At 33.8% G+C, this 20350-nt stretch overlaps 1 protein-coding gene across 5 annotated transcripts; it reads right to left on the minus strand.

The window, feature by feature from the left end:
* Positions 1 to 161: 161 nt before the first annotated feature.
* LOC106054648 (mothers against decapentaplegic homolog 5-like) lies at positions 162 to 16354 on the minus strand. 5 transcript variants are annotated; one of them, XM_013210625.2, is made up of 9 exons: positions 16013 to 16354; positions 15496 to 15595; positions 10430 to 10605; positions 9084 to 9347; positions 8550 to 8723; positions 7212 to 7376; positions 6193 to 6411; positions 5116 to 5276; positions 162 to 4442 (listed from the first exon to the last, which is right to left on the minus strand). In XM_013210625.2, exons 3-9 carry the CDS (start codon positions 10569 to 10571, stop codon positions 4203 to 4205), a joined length of 1365 nt encoding a protein of 454 aa, XP_013066079.1. In that variant the 5' UTR covers positions 10572 to 10605; positions 15496 to 15595; positions 16013 to 16354; the 3' UTR covers positions 162 to 4202. The 5 variants fall into 5 exon arrangements, with proteins under 5 accessions (XP_013066079.1, XP_013066077.1, XP_055894302.1 ...); XM_013210623.2 differs by having other exon boundaries at positions 15965 to 16354; XM_056038327.1 differs by having other exon boundaries at positions 16293 to 16311.
* Positions 16355 to 20350: the final 3996 nt, after the last annotated feature.

Raw genomic sequence — 20350 nt, forward strand, 5'->3', positions numbered from 1 at the left:
TCAAAGTTAAATTATGCTCATGAGTATAAGCATAAAAAAAAAACAAATGCTACTTTGACTTTTTTTTTTTCTCTTTTGCATAATATTGAGAATTCTGGAAAAAAAAAAAAAAAGCTGCACTATTTACTCACAAGTACAGAAAAAAACAACAACAATGTAAACAATATACAAGTGCTGTTTTATTGTATAGTGAGGCTGTGAAGTGATTCTCTAAATCTATCAATGAAAATACAATGGAAGCACTGTAGCATTGCAACATACAAATATTGAAGGATTGCATGTAAAAAGAATATTGAGTATAAGTGAGTATGCAATCAATTGTGAAATTGGCTCACAAAAAAAAACAAATAATGACAAGTAAACATATAGTTCTCTCTACCCCCTCAATACTTTCAAAAGGGCCTCCTATAAAATTAGCATTACAAATTGTTCAAATCTTACAACTCTTAGGCAAATTGATTTGTGTAAACATTCATTGAGGAGACTAAAAAGTTTCAACTCTACCCTATGGACTATAAAGCTTCTAAATCTGTGGAGTGGGACCATCTTGTTCTTACAAAGTGGTCATTTTTTTGGTTTCAAGTAATACAAAAAAAAATGATACATATACATTGTAGTTAAATCACAATGTTAGAATAGTGATCTAGTAACAAAAAATGTAACCAATAGTTTCAAAAGTAGATCTATTAAATTAACAGGTGCCTTTTCCTCTTCTAAGTACCTGGTAAGACCTTTTATATCATTTTTACAAAGCTTATATCAACTCACTCACTCTGTCTGGTCAAAAGTTTGTACACGTTATTACCAATCTAGGATCAAGTTGAAATTTTGCACAATGGTTTTTTGTACAGTCAAAACAAGAATCAATTTTTAAAAAATCCAATTAGTTAATTAACTACTGGTAATTAATTATGGTTGGTATATAAAAAAGGATAGAAATAATACTTGACAGATGTAGATGTGGTATAAGATGAATTAGTCCCCTTAATGAGGCTACAGCCCTGAACAAGTTTTTCTTTATGCTTTTAAAAAGCGATCACTAACACATTCATCTAGATGCCTATAAGATACAATTACAATATTATTATGTTTTTCTTTTTTGCTATTGGCTTCTGTATCAAGAATGACTAAAATGTTCTTTATCAAAAAAACAATTCTCAAAATCTGTTCCAATGTGAAATGTGATCTTTCTATCTGCCTTCATCGCACCAGAATGGTAAAATTTCTCCTGAGTGCCAAAGCATTGTTCCACTAACATATTATGGGGATAAAAACAAACCCTCTACAAGATGTATTGCCTAACTGCAACCCATTATAAACATACATGCACTACAATGTTCCTCAAATGACCTTCACACCAAAAAATCAGCCCATCACTCCTTATATGAAATTTTACCTTGCGTTCTTAATACTGTGATGAAATGTGCATGTAGGCGTCAGGAGAATGCATTTCTGCTACTCAGAATGGACTCTATAGGCATAAAGCAATCCTCAACAACAACTAGCTGGCTAACAGGAGCCCTTACATACTTTTTGTTTTGTCTGGGGGTTGTCACAAGTAAAAAGAAACACTGATTTACACCCATTAAAAAATCTTCACTTGAAACTATTAACCTATAATGAAGAGGTGCATTGAAGACCAGGTCACAAATCAGACTGTCTAAATTGACAAAGAAGAAATGGCTTCTAAAAGAGACAGCTGGAGGTCTCTTATGCAGGCTACAGAATACATACTTGACAACAAAAGGAAAGCTATTGCCAAAAACACATAGACAAGTAAAAGAGAAATTAATTGGTCACCAGCAGGCAATGGTCTTGTACATGCTGTTTGTGGCATATGTTAAACACTGCACTCCCCATTAATCTTGGACATAAAGACAAGCCTATTTTAATAACAATTAGTAGGAGAGAAATGTTACTTTCTTTTACCTGTGACCATAAAACCTTTGACTAACAATACTAATATTTTGGGGAGGGGAGAAAGATACACAATAATAATATCAAATTCCATTTGAGTGTGGGCCAAAGAGGTTCAAATCTTCCCCTTTTCAACTTCAGGATAATAAAAAACAACCTGCAGTTGAATAAAATGCATACACAAACAGGCCATACTTTTGCCAAAAATAATTTGATTAACAATCTTAACCTACACACAAGTTATCTAAATACGAAATAGTAATAATAATTTTATTTATAAAGCGCTGTTAACAAACAAAATGTAGGCTCAAGGCGCTGTAATAACATTACAAACACAGACACGACAGCTAAAAAGACAGTTAATCTAAAAAAGTTTTAAACAGATAGGTCTTAATGTTCTTCTTAAAAGTGGTGTAGCATGTTGTCTGTCTGAGATAATGGGGAGTGAGTTCCAAACCTTTGGTCCGTGAACTGAAAAAGCCTGCAGACCGTAGCTTTCTTTTAAAAGTCAAATCTGAAGGAGGACTGAAGGTGTTGCAATGTTAAACTGACAATCGTTTACAAGTTAGAAGAAAAACAACAAAATCAATTTTGAAGGGCTGCATGGTTTGCTAGTCACCATGCATAGATTTTTTATTTCAATAGTTTCCTAATAAAAGCCAAAGGTCAGATGAACAAAATATATGACTATTTTTTCCATCTTCTAAGTGATAGGATGAAAGTGCTCTGCACCGCAGAAAGGTTTTGATAGAACATCAGCATAATGAGACAAGGATATGTCCCAGTGAAATACAAAATGTCAGACCAGCTGGTTGAAAAGAAACAGAATAAAGTGTGGACAATGAATGGTATGGGGGGGGGGGGGGGGGGAGGGAAACATCGATACTAAGTATAGTCCAGATTTTTCAAACTTTATGAACCAGATACAAATAAAACATATATATATATATATATATATATATATATATATATATATATATATATATATATATATATATATATATATATATATATATATCCCTTTCATTAGCAAAAATATTACTCCATTTTGAAAATGAAAAATAGTATTTGTCTTTTTATCAGAAATATGATATCAGTAATTTAAATTTTTAACATTAGTCATACACTGTACACTATAGTTGGGCAGCTCAGTTCTGAAAAATTGTATGAACACTTAATGAATCATTAATATATATTTGTATATGTATGAAGACTTAGTGTCAAGCCTTAATGAAACAGTACATATGAAACAAAGTACCTGCCTTTAAAAAAAGCACCAACAATCATTTACAAAAAAAGAAAATGATTTTCCTTATTGCTTTAAATACAGGTATCTGAAATGGTTTTCCTGGAAGACTGTTAGGTATTCGTTTGCATAGACATTAACCACCAATCCAGGTGATGAGTATAAAGAAGTATTTTGATGATGGGCTCATTAGAAAAACACATGCACTGCATGTAATTATGTTGCAAAAAAAAAAAAGACATATATATATATGAACCAATCATGTGTGTCCAACATAGATACAAATAATATAAAACTATGAGCATGTGATAACTTTGTCTACATTTCATTTTGTGTACATCAAATTTCAATTATTACAAATTAGTAATAGAATCATAACAATAAAATTTGTTTTAAATCTCATGTTCAAGACTTTGTTTTTCCCCATTTGGTGTATACACTACCTCATGGAAAAGTGTTTGCAATTTTTTCATTTACAGAAAAAAAAAAACAAGTTTTCATAATTGTAGTTACATCTCCATTTTCTATAACAGTTAATGTAAGTTGCATTTAAGTGAGCTAAGAGAAACAAAATATCAACATAATCTTCACATATAAGTATATATATATATGTATATAGTTTGCCATCTTGCAATCAGTTTTTTGTATCAAAGGGTCAACTAGTATGAAATATAACAATAGATAACAAAAGAAACTGACTAAAGGAAAAGGACTTAGAGCTCAATCCAATTCGTTTAGTTTGTAATAAATTGCTGAATAGAATTGTATTATTTTATATAATGATAGAGAAATTTTATATTATGTATTTTTTTTTAAAGAAAACTGTTCAGACACAACTGTATAACAATTGAACAGCTTTAAGACTAATTAATCCACTTAAAAATAGTTTCATTATTTTAAAAGATTAAAAAAGTTTCTATAAAAAAAATGTCTGTAACTCAAACATATCACATTATGCAAACAGTATCATCCATCATCATTTAACTGCTTGTAAGACTAACCCTTCTACCTTTGAGATAACAAGTTATGGTTCAATGGGTCAAGACATGGATGAGATAGGGTTCATGGGTGATCCCATCTGGGTGAGAACTTTGTCCAACCACTGAAGTGGACCATTCAGGTGGAGCTCAATCCAGCAAGGGGTAGACGTCACATCTTGCCGGTGGTACTCCGCTCCCCACCCTTTCACAAAGCTCATGCGTATGATGCACATTTTGTTTAACTCATAGACTGCCTCAAAGCCGTGGTTGACTGACTGGGACAGGAGAGCTGCAAACTCCTGGGGAGATCAATTGAACTTAAGTTTAATTACAGTCAAAAGATATAGTCAAAATGAGTTTCAGTGGAAACTGATAGACTCCTTAGGATTTTTTTTTCAATAACTAAAAGTGATTAAGTAAAACTAATAATTAAATGTGATTCAGATGTTTTAAATTAAATTATACAGATATAAAGCTTTTTTTCTTTTTGCGTGTATGTATATGTGTTGGGGTTTAGGAGCTCTGTAATAAAAAAGAAATAATAAATAGTAAAAAAAAAAAATTAAAAACCTTACATTAAAACCCACTAAAAAAGTAAACAATGTTTGGCTAGGTTTCACTACACCTTTAGCCAAAAAATTTTAGCTCTGAAAAAATCAGAGCATTTAGGTTGAGCTCAATCCAGCACAAGGTTGAAGTCACACTTTGCCGTTGATACTCTGCTCCCAACCCTTTCACCAAGCTCATGCATATGTGTGTTTAGTATGAGGTCAAGTAAAATTGAGAGAGCTTCCATAGCAACTAATTTCAATATTAAATTTTGAGATTAAAAATGAAAAAAGTGACTACAGCTGTTTATAGGTTCATCAGAAATGTGTAACTTTTATGTGCTGCTCCACAACTTAAGAATTTGTTTTAAGGGAGACAGAACTAACCTTTATTTTCTTCCAATAAACTAACAAAAAAATGTACCTGATTATTAAATATCTTGAGACTACAATTCTGTGGTATTTTGCAGACAGTCGTTGGGTGGAATCCATGGGAATAATTACAGTTCCTGCTCTGTACAAAAATACTACTGTCACTTAAACATTCAGCATAGACCTCTCCACCAACATAGTAAAGGTGAACTCCTGTAACCAAAAGAAAAAAAGTACTTCTCAAGATAAAGATAATAAATTAATTAACACTAAGGTGGATGGCTGTACAGTTCGTGTTTTACATTTAAATCCTACAGCAGGATAATAAATTGGGACGCTAACAACAGTTTCTAACTTTCATAAATGAAGAGCTCATCATGAAACATTCAAAGACAGCATCACAAACCAAGAGATTAGAGACAGGGTTACAGCAGCGATCGGACCCCATAATGACCTGCTAACTATAGTAAAAAACATTGCAAGCTTAAAATCTATGGCCATATTACAAGATCTTCCGGGCTCGCAAAGACCTTCCATCAGGGAACAGTGAAAGGAAAAAGAAGAGGCAGACAGAGAAAGCAATGGGAGGACAACAAAAAAGAATGGACGGGCCTACCATTGAAAGAGGTTCTAAACAAGGCGAAAGACAGGGTGGAATGGAGAAAGACAGTCAACAAGTCTAGCTTGGTACCCCAACGGTCCAACAGACTAAGGGATAGGTAAAGAGCCTGGTGACTATTTGTTTAGTGAAAACCGGTTGTGTGTTGCTTTTATTTATTATTATTTCATTATTTAAAGAATTTCTTAATTGAACAGGCCCGTAGACCCAGTGTATAAACAACCACCTGGGAAAATGAGTTGTTTTTTTCAACTAGACATATCGTTCTATTTTTTAAAGTATTTTATTTAGTTATTAGTATTAGATCTTACATTTTTATTTTTTCAAATTGTTTATTTTTTAAGAATTTTTTTATTGAGAGCTATCCCTCTTAGGTTTGGGAAGGATTTTTCAAACTGGAAATAGGAGCAAGTGGGTTTAAAGAAAGACTAAGAGGAATGCTATAATGTGACAAATAATGACAAGCAAACAACATATATTTATATCTATACTTTAGTTACTGAAACACACCTCGTCCTATATGCCTGCGTGTGTTCTCAATGGTAGAGTTTCTGTTGACATTAGAGAGCAGACCTAAACAGAACCTGTCTGTACGTGATGGATCAGTGAAGCCGTCCACAACAATGCTGTGAGATGACGCCTGGAACTGCTCCCCCACTCTGTTGTTGAGTTCATAATACACAATGTTACACCAATAATGAGGCTCCTGGTAATTGACTGCTTGCTTGTCTGAAACAAATTGCAAACGAAATAAAACAATGTGCACACACAAAAATAAGTTAATTCCCCAGCATAGGAATTCGGCTTTGATTACTAAAGCACGGTGGCTGAGTGGTAAAGTGCTTGGCTTTCCAGGTTTGAATGCTAGGATTTTTAGGGCTCCTCTGATTCTACCCTGCTCTAATGAGTACCTGACAAAGTTGGGGAAACGTAAAGGGGGTTGTTCTTTGTGCTGCTGGACACATGACAGCCCTATTAATTGTGGGCCACACAAACAGAAGGCCTATACTTTGAATGAGTGCATGCCACATTGAGTAGGTGGCAGCCATCAAGTAATCCAAAACACTAAAAGGGAACCTTTACAAATTTCAGTAGAAAACCATCTCAAAACATGATGACCCAAGATTTGATTATTTTATTTTGATTTTAGGCACATCTGCACAATTTAGGCCATGTCATGTATGACCCAAGAATCTGTTTGAAAGGAACAACAGTAAAATAAATGGGAAAAAAAGTTAATTCAAAAACAAGGGAATTATAATGAAAATATGTTTGATTTATCTATTTGATTATTAAAAAAAGAAAAGTCTAAAAATACTTTTAAACATAATGAACTAATTTTTTTTCATTCTTGTATTCTGAAATATTAGTACCAGCACTTGACTTGATCCATAATGATTTACCTGATGACCAGATCTCAGATTTTTTTTCAAATAATTAAATCATAGAAATCATGAAGCACTTTTGAATTATTCAACAGGTCATCATGACTTAGTTGTAAAAAGGTAAAAAAGATTAGGACTGCGTACCTGCTAAGTGGGGCTCTATCTTGGACAATGGAAATGTTGGGCCTGGAAGAATGGGGGGACCACTGTGTGCAATGTTGGGCCCATGGCCTGTCTCCATGGGCTGAGGGCCATTTGTGTTGTTTTGGTTGTCATCATGAGCTTGGTACGCAGGAGGTGGAGTGTCAGCTAATGGAAACAAAATCATTTTTTAAAAAAGTAAACACATGACTTAAGAGAAAATTACTGCACTAAGCGTATATTGTTTAATTTTTTGTCTTTTTCCTCCAAAATAATATGTGTTATAAATTCCTGCCCCCCCCCCCCTCCGCACTGCCTCTGATTCTGTGAAAAATTCTGTGAAAAATTCTGTGAAAAATGATCTTGGTTCATCTATTTTATTTATTTTTTGGAATAACTGGCTATCAAAATTTAACAATTTTAGAATAACTGGCTATCAAAATTTAACAATTATCATTTACTTTCTGCAGTATAAAATAGTAATTTAAAATTAGGAATCAGTAAGTGGAACAAAAAGTTTGCTATTCAACTTAAATTCAGTCCAAATTATAATGGCCAACTAGGTGGGAAGATTGACAGGAACAGGAAAAAAAATATGTCCCATCCAGTGGGAAAGGGTTAATGTTTTTCTTTTCCTAGACAAAAAATGTATGTGTGTGCAACAAGAGGAATTTTCAGATAGGTCATTTAGTGAAAAATGTAAATTCCTAGCAAGCCAAAGTACACAATACAATAAGAAAGACAAAAAATAGAATTCGCTAATGTTTCATTTAACAGCTTTTTAAGTTATTTTAAAACGTATTTTCAATTTATATGCCTTGGCCCATCAAAAGTAAATGTATTGAAAACACTTCAATTTTGAAACTTAACAACAAACATCTACCTTAAAGTAGAGATGTACAATTATTAATAACAAAATCTCACAGACATTCTCCTCTTCCAGTCATAAAAAGTAATTGTGAACTAAGTTCAAAGCTTACTTTAATTGGCTACAAAACTAGGTCAAATTAACTTCCCTAGCTTTAGTGATATCAAGAACAAGGTACTTCAATAGAGAACGCTAATGAAGCTAAATTAATAAGTACACTGTGTCATATTTAATGATTTCATTTTAATAGTTTAAATAACACAAAATATAGCATTGTGGTGAGTTGTCAAGCCCTTGGCATCCAAAACAAAGGGCCTTAGTTCAAAACCCATAGAAGGCTAAGATTTTCTATTTCTAATTAGCACATGAAATGAGACGGAATTTTAAGATGATTAGTCATTGTATGGCCCAAGACTCCCTCACTTTTAGAAACATGCTGCATGGACAGCACTATGTGAAAGTCTTGACTATACCTGGTATTCCAAATGGACTGCCTGGTCCTGAGCTTGGGGCTGGTGGAGACTGTTGTTGCTGGAAAGGGTAAGTAATGTTATGAGGCATTGAGGGTTCTGGAACTTGCTGGAACTGTGGTAAAACTCCATGAGTGGGATACTCACTGTAGCGTGGAACAAGGACAGGTGGTAAAACTGTCAATGCAAAGAAAACAAACTGTCAAGTGTTTTCTTGAAGGGCTTTTCTTTTTAGCTTTAATATGAGAACACTAAACTCCATAAAAAATAGAGCCTGGTTTTAGGTTCATGATAATTATTAAATATCTACACCAAACATTTTTTAAAATGATTTCTAACAATTTCATTAAACCATTTTGTCCATACAAGTTTTGATTATCTATATTTAAAAATACACAAACATGTCCCAACAAACTGTCTTATGGTTTCTTTCATATTATTTTGTTGGTAGCTAAAAAAAAAAAAAAGTTCTATACTATATAATAAACATGATAGAACTTTTAACCCTTTGCATTTAAACAGACTATTTAAACATACCTGGACTCTCCACTCTTCTATAGTGGTAAGGATTAATACAGACTTCCTTCTGTTTAGCACTGAATGGGTATTCACATGTCTCTAGAGGCTTGAGCTCATGGTGGGACTGTAAGTCTGGCCACCTCCATACTCGACAGTAGATGACATGTGGCAAACCTTTCCTGTGAGACACCTGTAGTCTTCCATCAAGAGATCTTTGGATAGTCACACATTTAGTGTGGGGATCTTTGCACGATAACGCTTTCTCAAGATCTTCAAGAGCACCTATTCAGAGACAACAATTAGAAAAAAAGGTAAAAGAATTTCAATTATATTACAAAGTGAAAAAAAAAAAGGGGGGGGGGGGGCTTATTATTTATTACATTTTATTTCTTTGATTTATTTACACTATGGGTGTAGATTAGATTTCTTAAATTTAAATACATTAGAATACATTAGTATAGTATTTCTAATTAGTTTTTTTTTTAGAACATAGTTACATTCATTTTAATGATTTTTAATCATAGGATGGCTTTATGATCCTGTGGTATGTACTCTGAACTGATGTCCCAGGAACAAACCTGACCAGCTGGAATTCCCCACCACTCTTAAGCTAAAATGCAATTTAATCTTTAATTCTGAAGAATTTCAGTAGACCCTCAAGATTCATTCAACTATCTTCAGGGACAATGATGAAAATTAATAACATTTTCACTCAAATACTAATAACTTTATTTGCATATTCTTATTTTTTTTTAGAACAAGAGTCACTTTATGTCTTCCTTTAACACTAAATCTAATTCATTTTGTCTGAAGAATAAGGTACCATACATCCATTCATCCTTCTGTAGCATCTCGATTCCATTGCTAGGATCCTCATCTCTAACTCTGCAGTCAGCATCCAAGACTCATAAGCATATAAGAATGTGGTAGAAGGATCCTAGGTATCACATTTAAAGACTGCATCACAAACCAAGAGATTAGAGACAAGGTTACTGCAGTAATTGGAACCCATGATGACCTGCTAACTATCATTAAAAAAACGCAAACTAAAAATCTATGTCCATATTACAAGGTCTTCGGGGCTTACAAAGACCTTCCTTCAGGGAACAGTACCAGGAAAAAGAAGAAGAGGCAGACAGAGAAAGTGATGGGAAGACAACATAAAAGAATGGACGGGCCTGCCATTGAAAGAGGTTCTAACTAAGGCAGAAGACAGAGACAAATGGAGAAAGACGGTAGATAAATCTTGCATGGTGCCCCAAAGGTCCAACAGACTAAGGGATTAACATCCATCCATAAACCAAAAAGATGTCAGTAAATTAATTTAATAAATATGGATGCTCATATTTCATGCTATACATTACCTTTTTGCTTTTTTAACTTTTTTACTAATGAGTCTACAGCTTTCTCTGCCCATTTTTCTTCTTCATCTCCTTGCTTCCAGCCAAGAAGTCTTTTAACAGCTGGACTTGTGAAAGTAAATATGCTTGAAAGAGGTGAAGTCATTGTTGTATGTACTACCACTGAAGTCAGTTTTATGCTGTGGAGAAATCACCAATATCTATCACTATGTTGTTATTATTCAGTGTTCCAGGGAAGTGGAGGACATCCATCATCGTGACTTTGTTGTAATAATTTCAATAACATATTACATAAATCAATGCTTTATTTGGTAGTTTTTTTTTTGTGTTTTTGTTTTAATTCTTATCTTATATAATACAGACGTTACTTCGAAAAAGAAGATGATTACATCCTACACGTCATGCATTTTAACCAATGACCTAAATTCTGATAAGTCACTGGTTTTCCTGGCTAGCTCAGGCAACCCATTCCATGCTTCAATTGCGATAAGGAAGAAGGAGGACTTGTACAAATTTGTCCAACCATATGGAATGAGGAATGTGCCTTTATCTTTGTATCTTTCTTGGTATTTTATTAGATTCTTCTATAGTTGGCAGCATTTTTTTTTTATGTCTCATCTGTTAACAAGCCTTTTGTTTTGAGGAATTGCTTGATTGGTTCTGATCCTGTGATTATGTTTGTGATTATATTGTTGCTAAAATGTTTTCAGTCTGCAAGCCTTGCAATGAGAGCATTATCTTCTAGCATTGACATTTATCTTTGAACAATGAAATAAAACACATTTAACGCATTAGAGGTTTTAGTTTAACCTATGCAAAAACTTGTCTGTAAGGCAACATGTCATCCAAATTGTTGTGCAGCGAAGACAGTATCAGAAACCATGCACACAACCCTACTAGATTTTAACAAAAATGTCTCAGCAAAGTCTGAACAAATCTTAGCAGACAACCACCATCAATTTTATCAAGCTGACGCAAAGTAGGTGATTTCTTTCCATCAAGGCTAAAACCGAATGGTACGAAAACTCATTTGTTCCTTATTCTGTCAAACTGTTTAGTACTACTGGTTGAATGTGAATACAGTCAGGACTTCTTTGTGTTGCACCTATTCTCGTTTGTTGAATGTTGTTGTTATTAATTGAAAAGAGTCCTTGTAATCACATTAAATTTTCAATTAGGGTCAATAAAGAAGTCTTTGTTTTAACTGGGGTAACAAGTGCTGTGCGCTCAGGTTTGAATTTCTTTGTAGGTCTTGAAGTTCTAAAGAGTAGATTGATAAATGTTTAAGTGCATGACGTGTAGGGCGTAATCATCTTTTTTGAAGTAACGTCTGTATTATATAAGATACCAGTACCTGGACCAAAATTACTGACATGACTTTTTAACCAATAGAAAGAATGCCATTAAATTTGTTCTATTGTTGTTGTTGTTGTTTTTTTAGAATGAAATAGGCCTATGTCATTCATGTAAATAACTTATCTAATTTCAGGTTGATAACATTAAATATTTAATGTGCGCTGATTGTGAGGTTGGCCCCATCGGGTGGCATTCTGTCCATGACAAGAAATCTTACTACGTAGCTGTGGACCGGGTCAAGCATGGATGACAACAGACCACCTGCATTAGAAACTCCAAGCCAATCACTGTCCAGTTTTAAAAGTCACCTGATCAATTAAGTTTTTTTAAAAACACTATTTGTTGATATTCTTGTCCTTTTGTTGTATGTATTGAAGAGCTATACATAAAACCTGAAACTGAATTGTACATACCCAACTCAATGTTGTTTTATTCATGTTGATGTGATATAATTTGACTTGTTTACCATAAAAAAAAACATCAAATCTTAATTATAATTCTCGTTGTTTTGACTTTTTAAACTATAATATAATAACATAGCTCAACATTTTTTGGTACTGGTTTTATATTTACATATATATATATGTACATATTTTTCTTTTTTTAAAGAATAATCATTGTGAACTTTGCCTGACAATTCCAGTTACTTTGTAAAGTTGGTAACAATTTAAAAAATATAACTTTGCAGGTTGTTTGGTGGTGTTCTAAATGAAACAGGCTGTTAAATGTTTTTTTTAATGTCTAAAAATGGTAAAACAATGCTGTTTTAAAAAAAATCCCCTAAAGTGATTTTCATTGTGAGCCAATAAGTGAATGTGTTTAGGTCTGAAGATAAAGCATGCAGTATTTACATCGGGCGCAAAGCCTAATTCAGTTCTCTTTTTCAACATCTCTGCCTGTGAGCTTATAACTAGAAAAAATTAAGATTCACAAATCACAGAATCCATTAAGGCTTTTAGGAAAGAAATTAATTTTAGTTAGTGAAAGGGGAAGTAACTGGTTTTGTGAGACGCAGGTGCAACAGTATTGTTTTTAAATTTGTAGGCTCAATAAAAGTTGTATGTACCGTACCTTTTTGTTTTCTAATTGAAATACTCTCTATTATTTTCCTCACATACTGTGTCTAAAGTCAAAGGAATCAGTAGTGAATATCAAATTTGATAAAAACATTTTGTTTTGTTCCCTCATTTTTTCCTGTTTCTGTTTTGTTGCCTGAAGACCAAACCACAAAGCAGTAACACAAACACATTTTGAAGTCATTTGTTGGTTAGTGTTAAATTAATAATAGCAATGTCTTCAATTCCCAAGATCAAGGACGAGTGCAGTATTTCCCGGGACTACATAAACTCAGTTGCGTTCTTCATGTTTCCACATCAATGCTTTATTATGTGACATTATAAAAGCTTAACACTTTACTTGAGTGATCTGAGACCTAATATTTCATAAAAGTTGAGGACATTAAAATAAACCTACTTTTCTTGAGGTTTCTATTAGCTTAGTTACCACTCTTTTTTTTTTAGAAATCAAATTGTTTCCGCTGCGACCATTTTTTGGTTCAAGATGTTAGAGCTTACAAGTTTTAAGTGTTTATCATAGGCTTTGCAACGTCTATAATCGTCATTAACATAGCACAAAGCTACTCTCATGATTGATATATATTATAATATACATTCTACTTAATTGCTTTTGAACTAAAAAATTTTTTTCTCGTATTTTAGTTTTTAGACATTTTTTCTTCACTAGCCATAGATCTTAAGTAACAAAACATTTGTGTATTTCTTCATTTTTATACACATTCATTCAACGCTAGAGGTGTTTTTTGTTTTTTTTTGTTGTTCTTTTTGTCCTCATATAAGGGTAAACTATTTCAATTTGTTCCTACATACACATGATTATTGTCCTTGACACAAATTTCATATTTTTGTATTTCAGTAGATGTTAATGAATTATGAACAACTGAGACATTGAGAGTATTATATGTTTTTCATATTTGACCTTTTCATGGCATTTTCAAAAATTGAACATATAATTATATAATCATGAAATAAAATAGTTGTATTGAAAATGTCAAAGGAGAAAATCACATAAATAAAATAAAAGCAACAATTTAAAAAAAAAAAAAAAAAAATTTTCAATTTGTATACTTTACAAATATTTGGTTTTGTTGCTTTAAAAACAATGCTCTAAGGCCAATAATAGAACATGCATCCCTCTGCTTGGGACCCCTCAACTCAATGAAACAGTAATAAACTGGAACCAACATATGAGATTCATAACAAAAGAATATTCACATTTGACTAGAGTAACATCTTTAGTAAAATCACTAAATTTAGAAAGCCTTCAGAATAGAAGACTCAAAAGTAAAGTAGCAATTATACATAAAACATTGAACCATGATCTTCAAATACAAAATCTAATAAGGTACTCAGAAAGACAAAGATAAAGGCACATTTCTTGTTCCAATATGCTAGGATAAATTTGTACAAATGCTCTTTCTTCCGTAATGCTATTAGGGTATGGAATGGGTTGCCTGAGGCAGCCAGGAAAACTAGTGACTTGGCAGAATTTAAGTCATTGGTTAACATGCATGACTAGATTCATGACACATAGGACGTAATCATCTTCTTTTTTGAAGTAACGTCTTTATTATATAAAATGAGATTCCATTTTCTTTTAAAATAAGAAACATTCTTAGAGATGCCTTAATGATGTATATTCTCTGTGGTCACTGGTGGAAATGTACATTTTTAGTTCCTATGTGTATCTTACACTTACATAAATACTAGAGTCATGGTGTGCATTTGAGGTCATGTTTTATTCTTTTATTAACTGTGCTTAAATCCTCCTCATAAAAAGATATTATAATACACATGCCAATTTGTATGTTTAGTTGACATTTGCATAATACATAATTGGATTGGGGGGGGGGGGTAATTAGACCTATTAGCGTTATTTGTTTTTTTCAAGCACAATTTCTTTTTTAACTATCTAGTTTCCCTGACTTTTAAAACATTTTTAGCAAGAAATAAGCAAAATTATATTTAATTATTTTTAAACAAATATTGGTTAAAACTTTACAAGAGTGGACACAATTTAAAGAGAATTCTGGCAATTTTTAGGAGAGTTTTCATTTTTTTAGGAGTGCTACGAACCCTGTGTCCTAAAATAATAATGTGCAGGTCTTGTCTAAAGATCAAGGATGAATGCAGAACCAGGTGTGACCAAACAATTTTGCCTCATTCAATGAAGACAAAGCTATGGGCCTAGTCCTAAATTAATAATATTTATAAGTGAATCAGTCAAATAAAAAAAACACTTTTTTTTTGGCATCCCTCAACCCCATAAAATTGCCAGATATGGGAGGGGAAATTGTGGTAATAATATAACAATAACTTAAAATGACATATATATGTTTGCTTTAGTATTATTTTCTGTGCGTTTTAATCGGTTAATGTTTCTATATTAGTAAAAAAAATTTCATCCCTAATTGTAAGTACCCGGTAGTTCAATCACTTTTATTTAATTCAAGAACACATTTATGGAGGACCCTACTAGACTCTTCACAATACTGTTCTTAAAACTATATCTAATTTCCATAAATAACTTTCCTTATTATGATGTGGTGGTTGCACTTTTTCTTGTGCTAATAGTCTAAAGAAAATAAAATTTATAGAAAAAAAAAAAAAGAATAACATAATAAAAGCCACACTTACTGTTCATTATTTAACTTTTGAGTCTTTTTTTTTTTTGTAGACTAGATCTAGTAAATCTAGTTGGCAGTCTTAAGATTTGGTAGATCACAGTCCATGTTTTCTAAATAAATAATATGAATATAATAATGTAGATGCAGCAAATTTGACTAATTTAGAATCTAGATCTAAATCTAATCAAATTGTGTGTATTGTCATGTTGTGTGACTGGCATGCTATTTCTTTTTATAGTTTATAGAAGTTCATCTCTAAGTAAATCTCATGTACGGAAGACTCATCAGATGTAGGCTAAATAAATCTGAGTATTAGATCTAATTATTACTATTATAATTATATTATTCTATCTCTAGAATCTATATAAATATAAATGATAGATCTATTCTAATTTAGGCTCTAGTACACTAACACTGACTAGAATAGATCTAGCTGCTAGATCTACGAGTACTATGATACAGTCAGTCAGTAGTGTTACCGTCAATTATTGCACTGCCATGGACTTTCCTACGCCACTGCCACAGACCTGGCACTTGCTGCTGAGGTCAAGATGGGGTTTTACTCAGCTAGACACTACTAGTCGCAGTCGGGATAGTCCAAAAATAGATCTAGATTTTAGTTAAGTAGTAGACAAATATCTAGATTATTCTAGACTATAAGTGACACAAAGCAGGGCTACTTGCTTTTGTCTCTCAATTTTGTATATCTAGATCTAATATTTTTACGTCCAATACACCATAGATATATTCTAGATCTAGTATACTAAATAGATCTAGACAAGACTAGTACGCTAGTAGTATACACACTCTATATAGATCTATAGAATTAACTGTACTAAATTCAGAATGTGCAAAGAAAGGAGTGTAACTCTTGATTTTTTTGATTCGGTAGAGTAAGAAGAACGATTAAAGCGCCTTACGAAAACAAACACACATTTAGAAAACACACAAGATCTGAAATCTAGATCGTCTCACGAAAGAAAGAATCTTAATTGTCAAAACATAAATAGAGGTAGAGATATATCGAACTACTTAAATTCATTTTAGAAATATATGGAAAAGGTTTTTTTCCTCCTCACATTTGGACCTATCTTTTTGCAGAGGAAGCATTCGGTTATTCGGTATCGGTTGTACTTCAAACGTGGTCGTAGTTCATTTTATCCCAAAGGACTTTCTCACACTTGTCTTAAGAGTTTTATTTTCTTAGCTTCAAATATTTGCAACTGCACCTTCATGAAATAGATCTACTTATATTAATCAAATGTTACCAGTAACCGATCGGAAATTAAATAACGGTAACACTTAAGTTATATATAGGCTCATGGGCGTAGCCAGGATTTTTTTTCGGGGGGGGGGGGATCTCTCCGCCACTGCCAGCAGGGGCTTGGTGGAGCGCTAGGTTCTCCCCCAGCGCGGGGCGGAGCCCCACCGCCAAGCACTATTTCTGGTATTGAAAGCCAACAAAATGCATATTCTGGAGTATCTACAGTGCATTTCCCTGCTATTAAAAGTTTTATTTCAAAGACCTAATGTGCTATTCTTAGTCTTACTGACTTGGACCCTCCCGCGCAGTTCGGCGCATTTGCCTTCAAGCTGTTTCCACAAAAATCTGTCACAGGTAATGTCTGAAGCCACTTTCCACCTGCTCTGAGGACCTCCATAAATGTGTGGCGCCAAGTTGTACTAGAATGTCATCGCAGCTCTTATTATGCGTAATTCATTTTGTCGGAGATCATGTCCCGCAAACCTCATGCGACGCTCTGTCACAACCTTACTAAGGGGTCGACTCCCATTTCGGCATAGGATTTCCTTGATTTAGACCCAATCTCTATAAATGACTCCTAAAATCCGTCTTAGCCATCTTTGTACAGACACATTTAGTGCTTTTCAATTTCATTGCACTTTATTAATGGAGCCCATCCACTGGTAGACATGTGTAACTTCTCTTGACTACGATCTTGGAATAAGGTGACTATTTTGCTTTAGATGTTATATCGAAAAGGGAAGTTTCATCGTCAAAATCATCTGTTGGGGGTTTTTAAACTAAAATATATCGGTTTTGTTTTTTGTTTTAATTCAAAACCGCACTTAGCTACGGTCATAGAATTTGGTGACTGTAGTTTGCTTTAGAAATAATATTGAAGATAGAGGTTTTCCACCTCAAAGCGCTCTGTAGGAGGATTTTAAACTCAAAACAATCTGAAGTTGAGGGTTTTAAACTTAAAACCCCCAATTGGCTTGGCTACGCTCAACTAATTTTAGTGTGTAATTTTCTTTTTTTTTTAAATTGAGGTATTTTTTTTAGCATCAAACCCCTCTGAAGGGGGGTTTTAACCCAAAGCAACATTCATAGCATTTTGAGTGTGTAATTTGCTTTTTTTTTTTTTTTTTTTTTTTTTTTTACATTGAAGATGTATTTGTTAGCTTCAAACCCCGCTGGCGGAGGGTTTAAACTCAAAACTGAGTCAAAACCCATTTATCTACGCTCCTAAAATTGTGAGTGCATAATCTGCTTTTTTTTCATATTGAAGAGGTATTTTTAGTTTCAAACCCCGCTGAAGGGGGGTTTAAACTCAAAACTGAGTCAAAACCCATTTAGCTACGCTCATAACATTTTGAGTGCGTAATTTGTTTTTTTTTTATATTGAGGTATTTTTTTTAGCTTCAAACCCTACTGAAGAGAGAGAGAAAGGGGGGGGGGGTTAAACTCAAAACCCCTTTGGTTACGCTCATAGAATTTTGAGTGTGTTATTCTCTTTTTTTTTTATAATGAAGAAGGGGTTTATCGTTAATTTTGGAGGGGGTTTTAAAATCAAAATCTTCCTTAACTGTGCTCTTGGAATTTGGGGATTGTCGTTTGCATTTTTTCGTTTGTTTTGTTTTAGAGAAGAGGGGGATTTAACTGCAAAAAAACCCTGGTAGGGGGTTTTAAACTTAAAACCCCCTTGGCTGTGCTGGTGTAATTGATGGTTTAGTATTAAAATCTCAACTAAAATAAACAAAATCAAAGCAAAAAATCAGTCACTAAATTAGATCCCGATTCATTTCGGGGGAGTGGGGGGGGGATCTCTCCGCCACTGCCAGCAGGGGCTTGGGGGAGCGCTAAGTTCTCCCCCAGCGCGGGGGCTATACCTATTCTATTTTTTTTTTCGGGGTGGGGAGGTGTTTAAATATATAATATATATTAGTATATAGCATGGGCGTAGCCCGGAGGGATTTAGTGACTTGTTTTGCTTTAATTTTTTATCGGAGGGTAGATTTTAATGTAAAACCATTACTTTCCTCAACGTTACCAAAAAAAAAAAAATGGGGGGGGGGCGGGGTGAGATTAAAATAAAATAATAAACTATAGCATGTTTTGATTACTACGCTTCTGCTCGCCAAGCTTAAAACTTTCATTTTTTTTACTTGTACACAAAAGAAAAAAATGAATACAATAACTTATAGATTTGAGGGTAGAAAAGGAGGGGGGGGGGAAGCAAGCAATTTAGTTTGGTTACTGGACTACTTTGGACCTGTCCACTTGAACACAATTTGCAAGAAAGTCAAACAACCCTAAACAGTTGGCTGGGACTATCAACCGTTCCCTTGCTAATGTTGTCTCCCTAGCTCTTTGAAAACTAAACACCGCGACACGATAGCGCCAGTTTGTTTGCCATCTATCCCAGACACAGTGTACGCCACTGACCTGCGTCAACTGACCGACCAAGAACTGACCTTTAGTACCCAACACGATAGTTTGGGTGAGGGAAAAAAAAAAGGAAAGCAGGAGAATCAAAATGAATACGTTGCTCAGAGAGTAAATGTAGGTCAGTGATTAATCTGTGGTCATGTTCGCCAAAAGTTCTTATCTTATATAATACAGACGTCACTTCAAAAAAAGAAGATTATTAGGCCAACGTCCTGTACGCGTCGTGCATGCATACCAATGACCTAAATTTTGCCACTGGTCACTGGTTTTCCTGGCTAGCTCAGACAACCCATTCCATGCTTTAAAAAAAAACAACAATAATTTAGTTCTATGTCCACCGATGAACAGTAAATTTATTTACTAAAATGTCATTTTTCTAGCCTTCTGAGTAGCAAAGTCAGAAACCAATGCACGAATTTCTAAACATTTAGCAGTTTCAATGGGTAGAACAGCAAGGGAAGCCAATTTCAACCTGCTTCTTAAATAATCTGCTACCACTCGGCTGAACAAACTGTCAAAGTGAGAACTAAAATGAATGACACCCACTAGATCTAGCTACTTCAGAACCATAGGCCCTATAGTTCTTACACTTTCAAAGTCATTTCTCACTTGACTATATATTTCATTTTAGATCTTCTCTAGTGAACTCACAGCTTGGTGTAGATCTTGTTGCTCACATTCTGATACAACGTTGTTTGGTCTCGAATGTCTCCTAACTGTTGCAGTTTGCATGTTTTTTTCTTTGGGGGACACACAAGACAAATGGAACATTTTCTACTCCGTCCTTGTATGTCCTCCTCCTAGAAACATATTTCCCGGTTAAGCGAATGTATACATCTACGTTATAGAATTCTACTAATAGGCTATAGACTTAGACGTTACAGTACTAATGTGCAATGTGTTAGGGCTTTTTGTTAACAAAAAACATCGGTGTTACAAAAGTGCATTCCCACTTTGGTGTCATCCCCAAAGAGTCCCGTGGGCCCAGTAATAAGTCATGGACTCAAACGCAACGAAATTGTGTGGTAGGTACGTCACAGGCTATGGGCCCCTTAGCTCAGTTATAACATTTTACGGAGAACATAGGCCTACAAAACACAAGAACTCTTTTGGCAATTACAACTTTGAATACTATCCAACTTTCTCATTCATATGTACAGTTAAAGTGATATGT

Source organism: Biomphalaria glabrata, chromosome 8 (assembly GCF_947242115.1).
Source record: "Biomphalaria glabrata chromosome 8, xgBioGlab47.1, whole genome shotgun sequence".
Taxonomy (NCBI): Eukaryota; Metazoa; Mollusca; class Gastropoda; family Planorbidae; genus Biomphalaria; species Biomphalaria glabrata.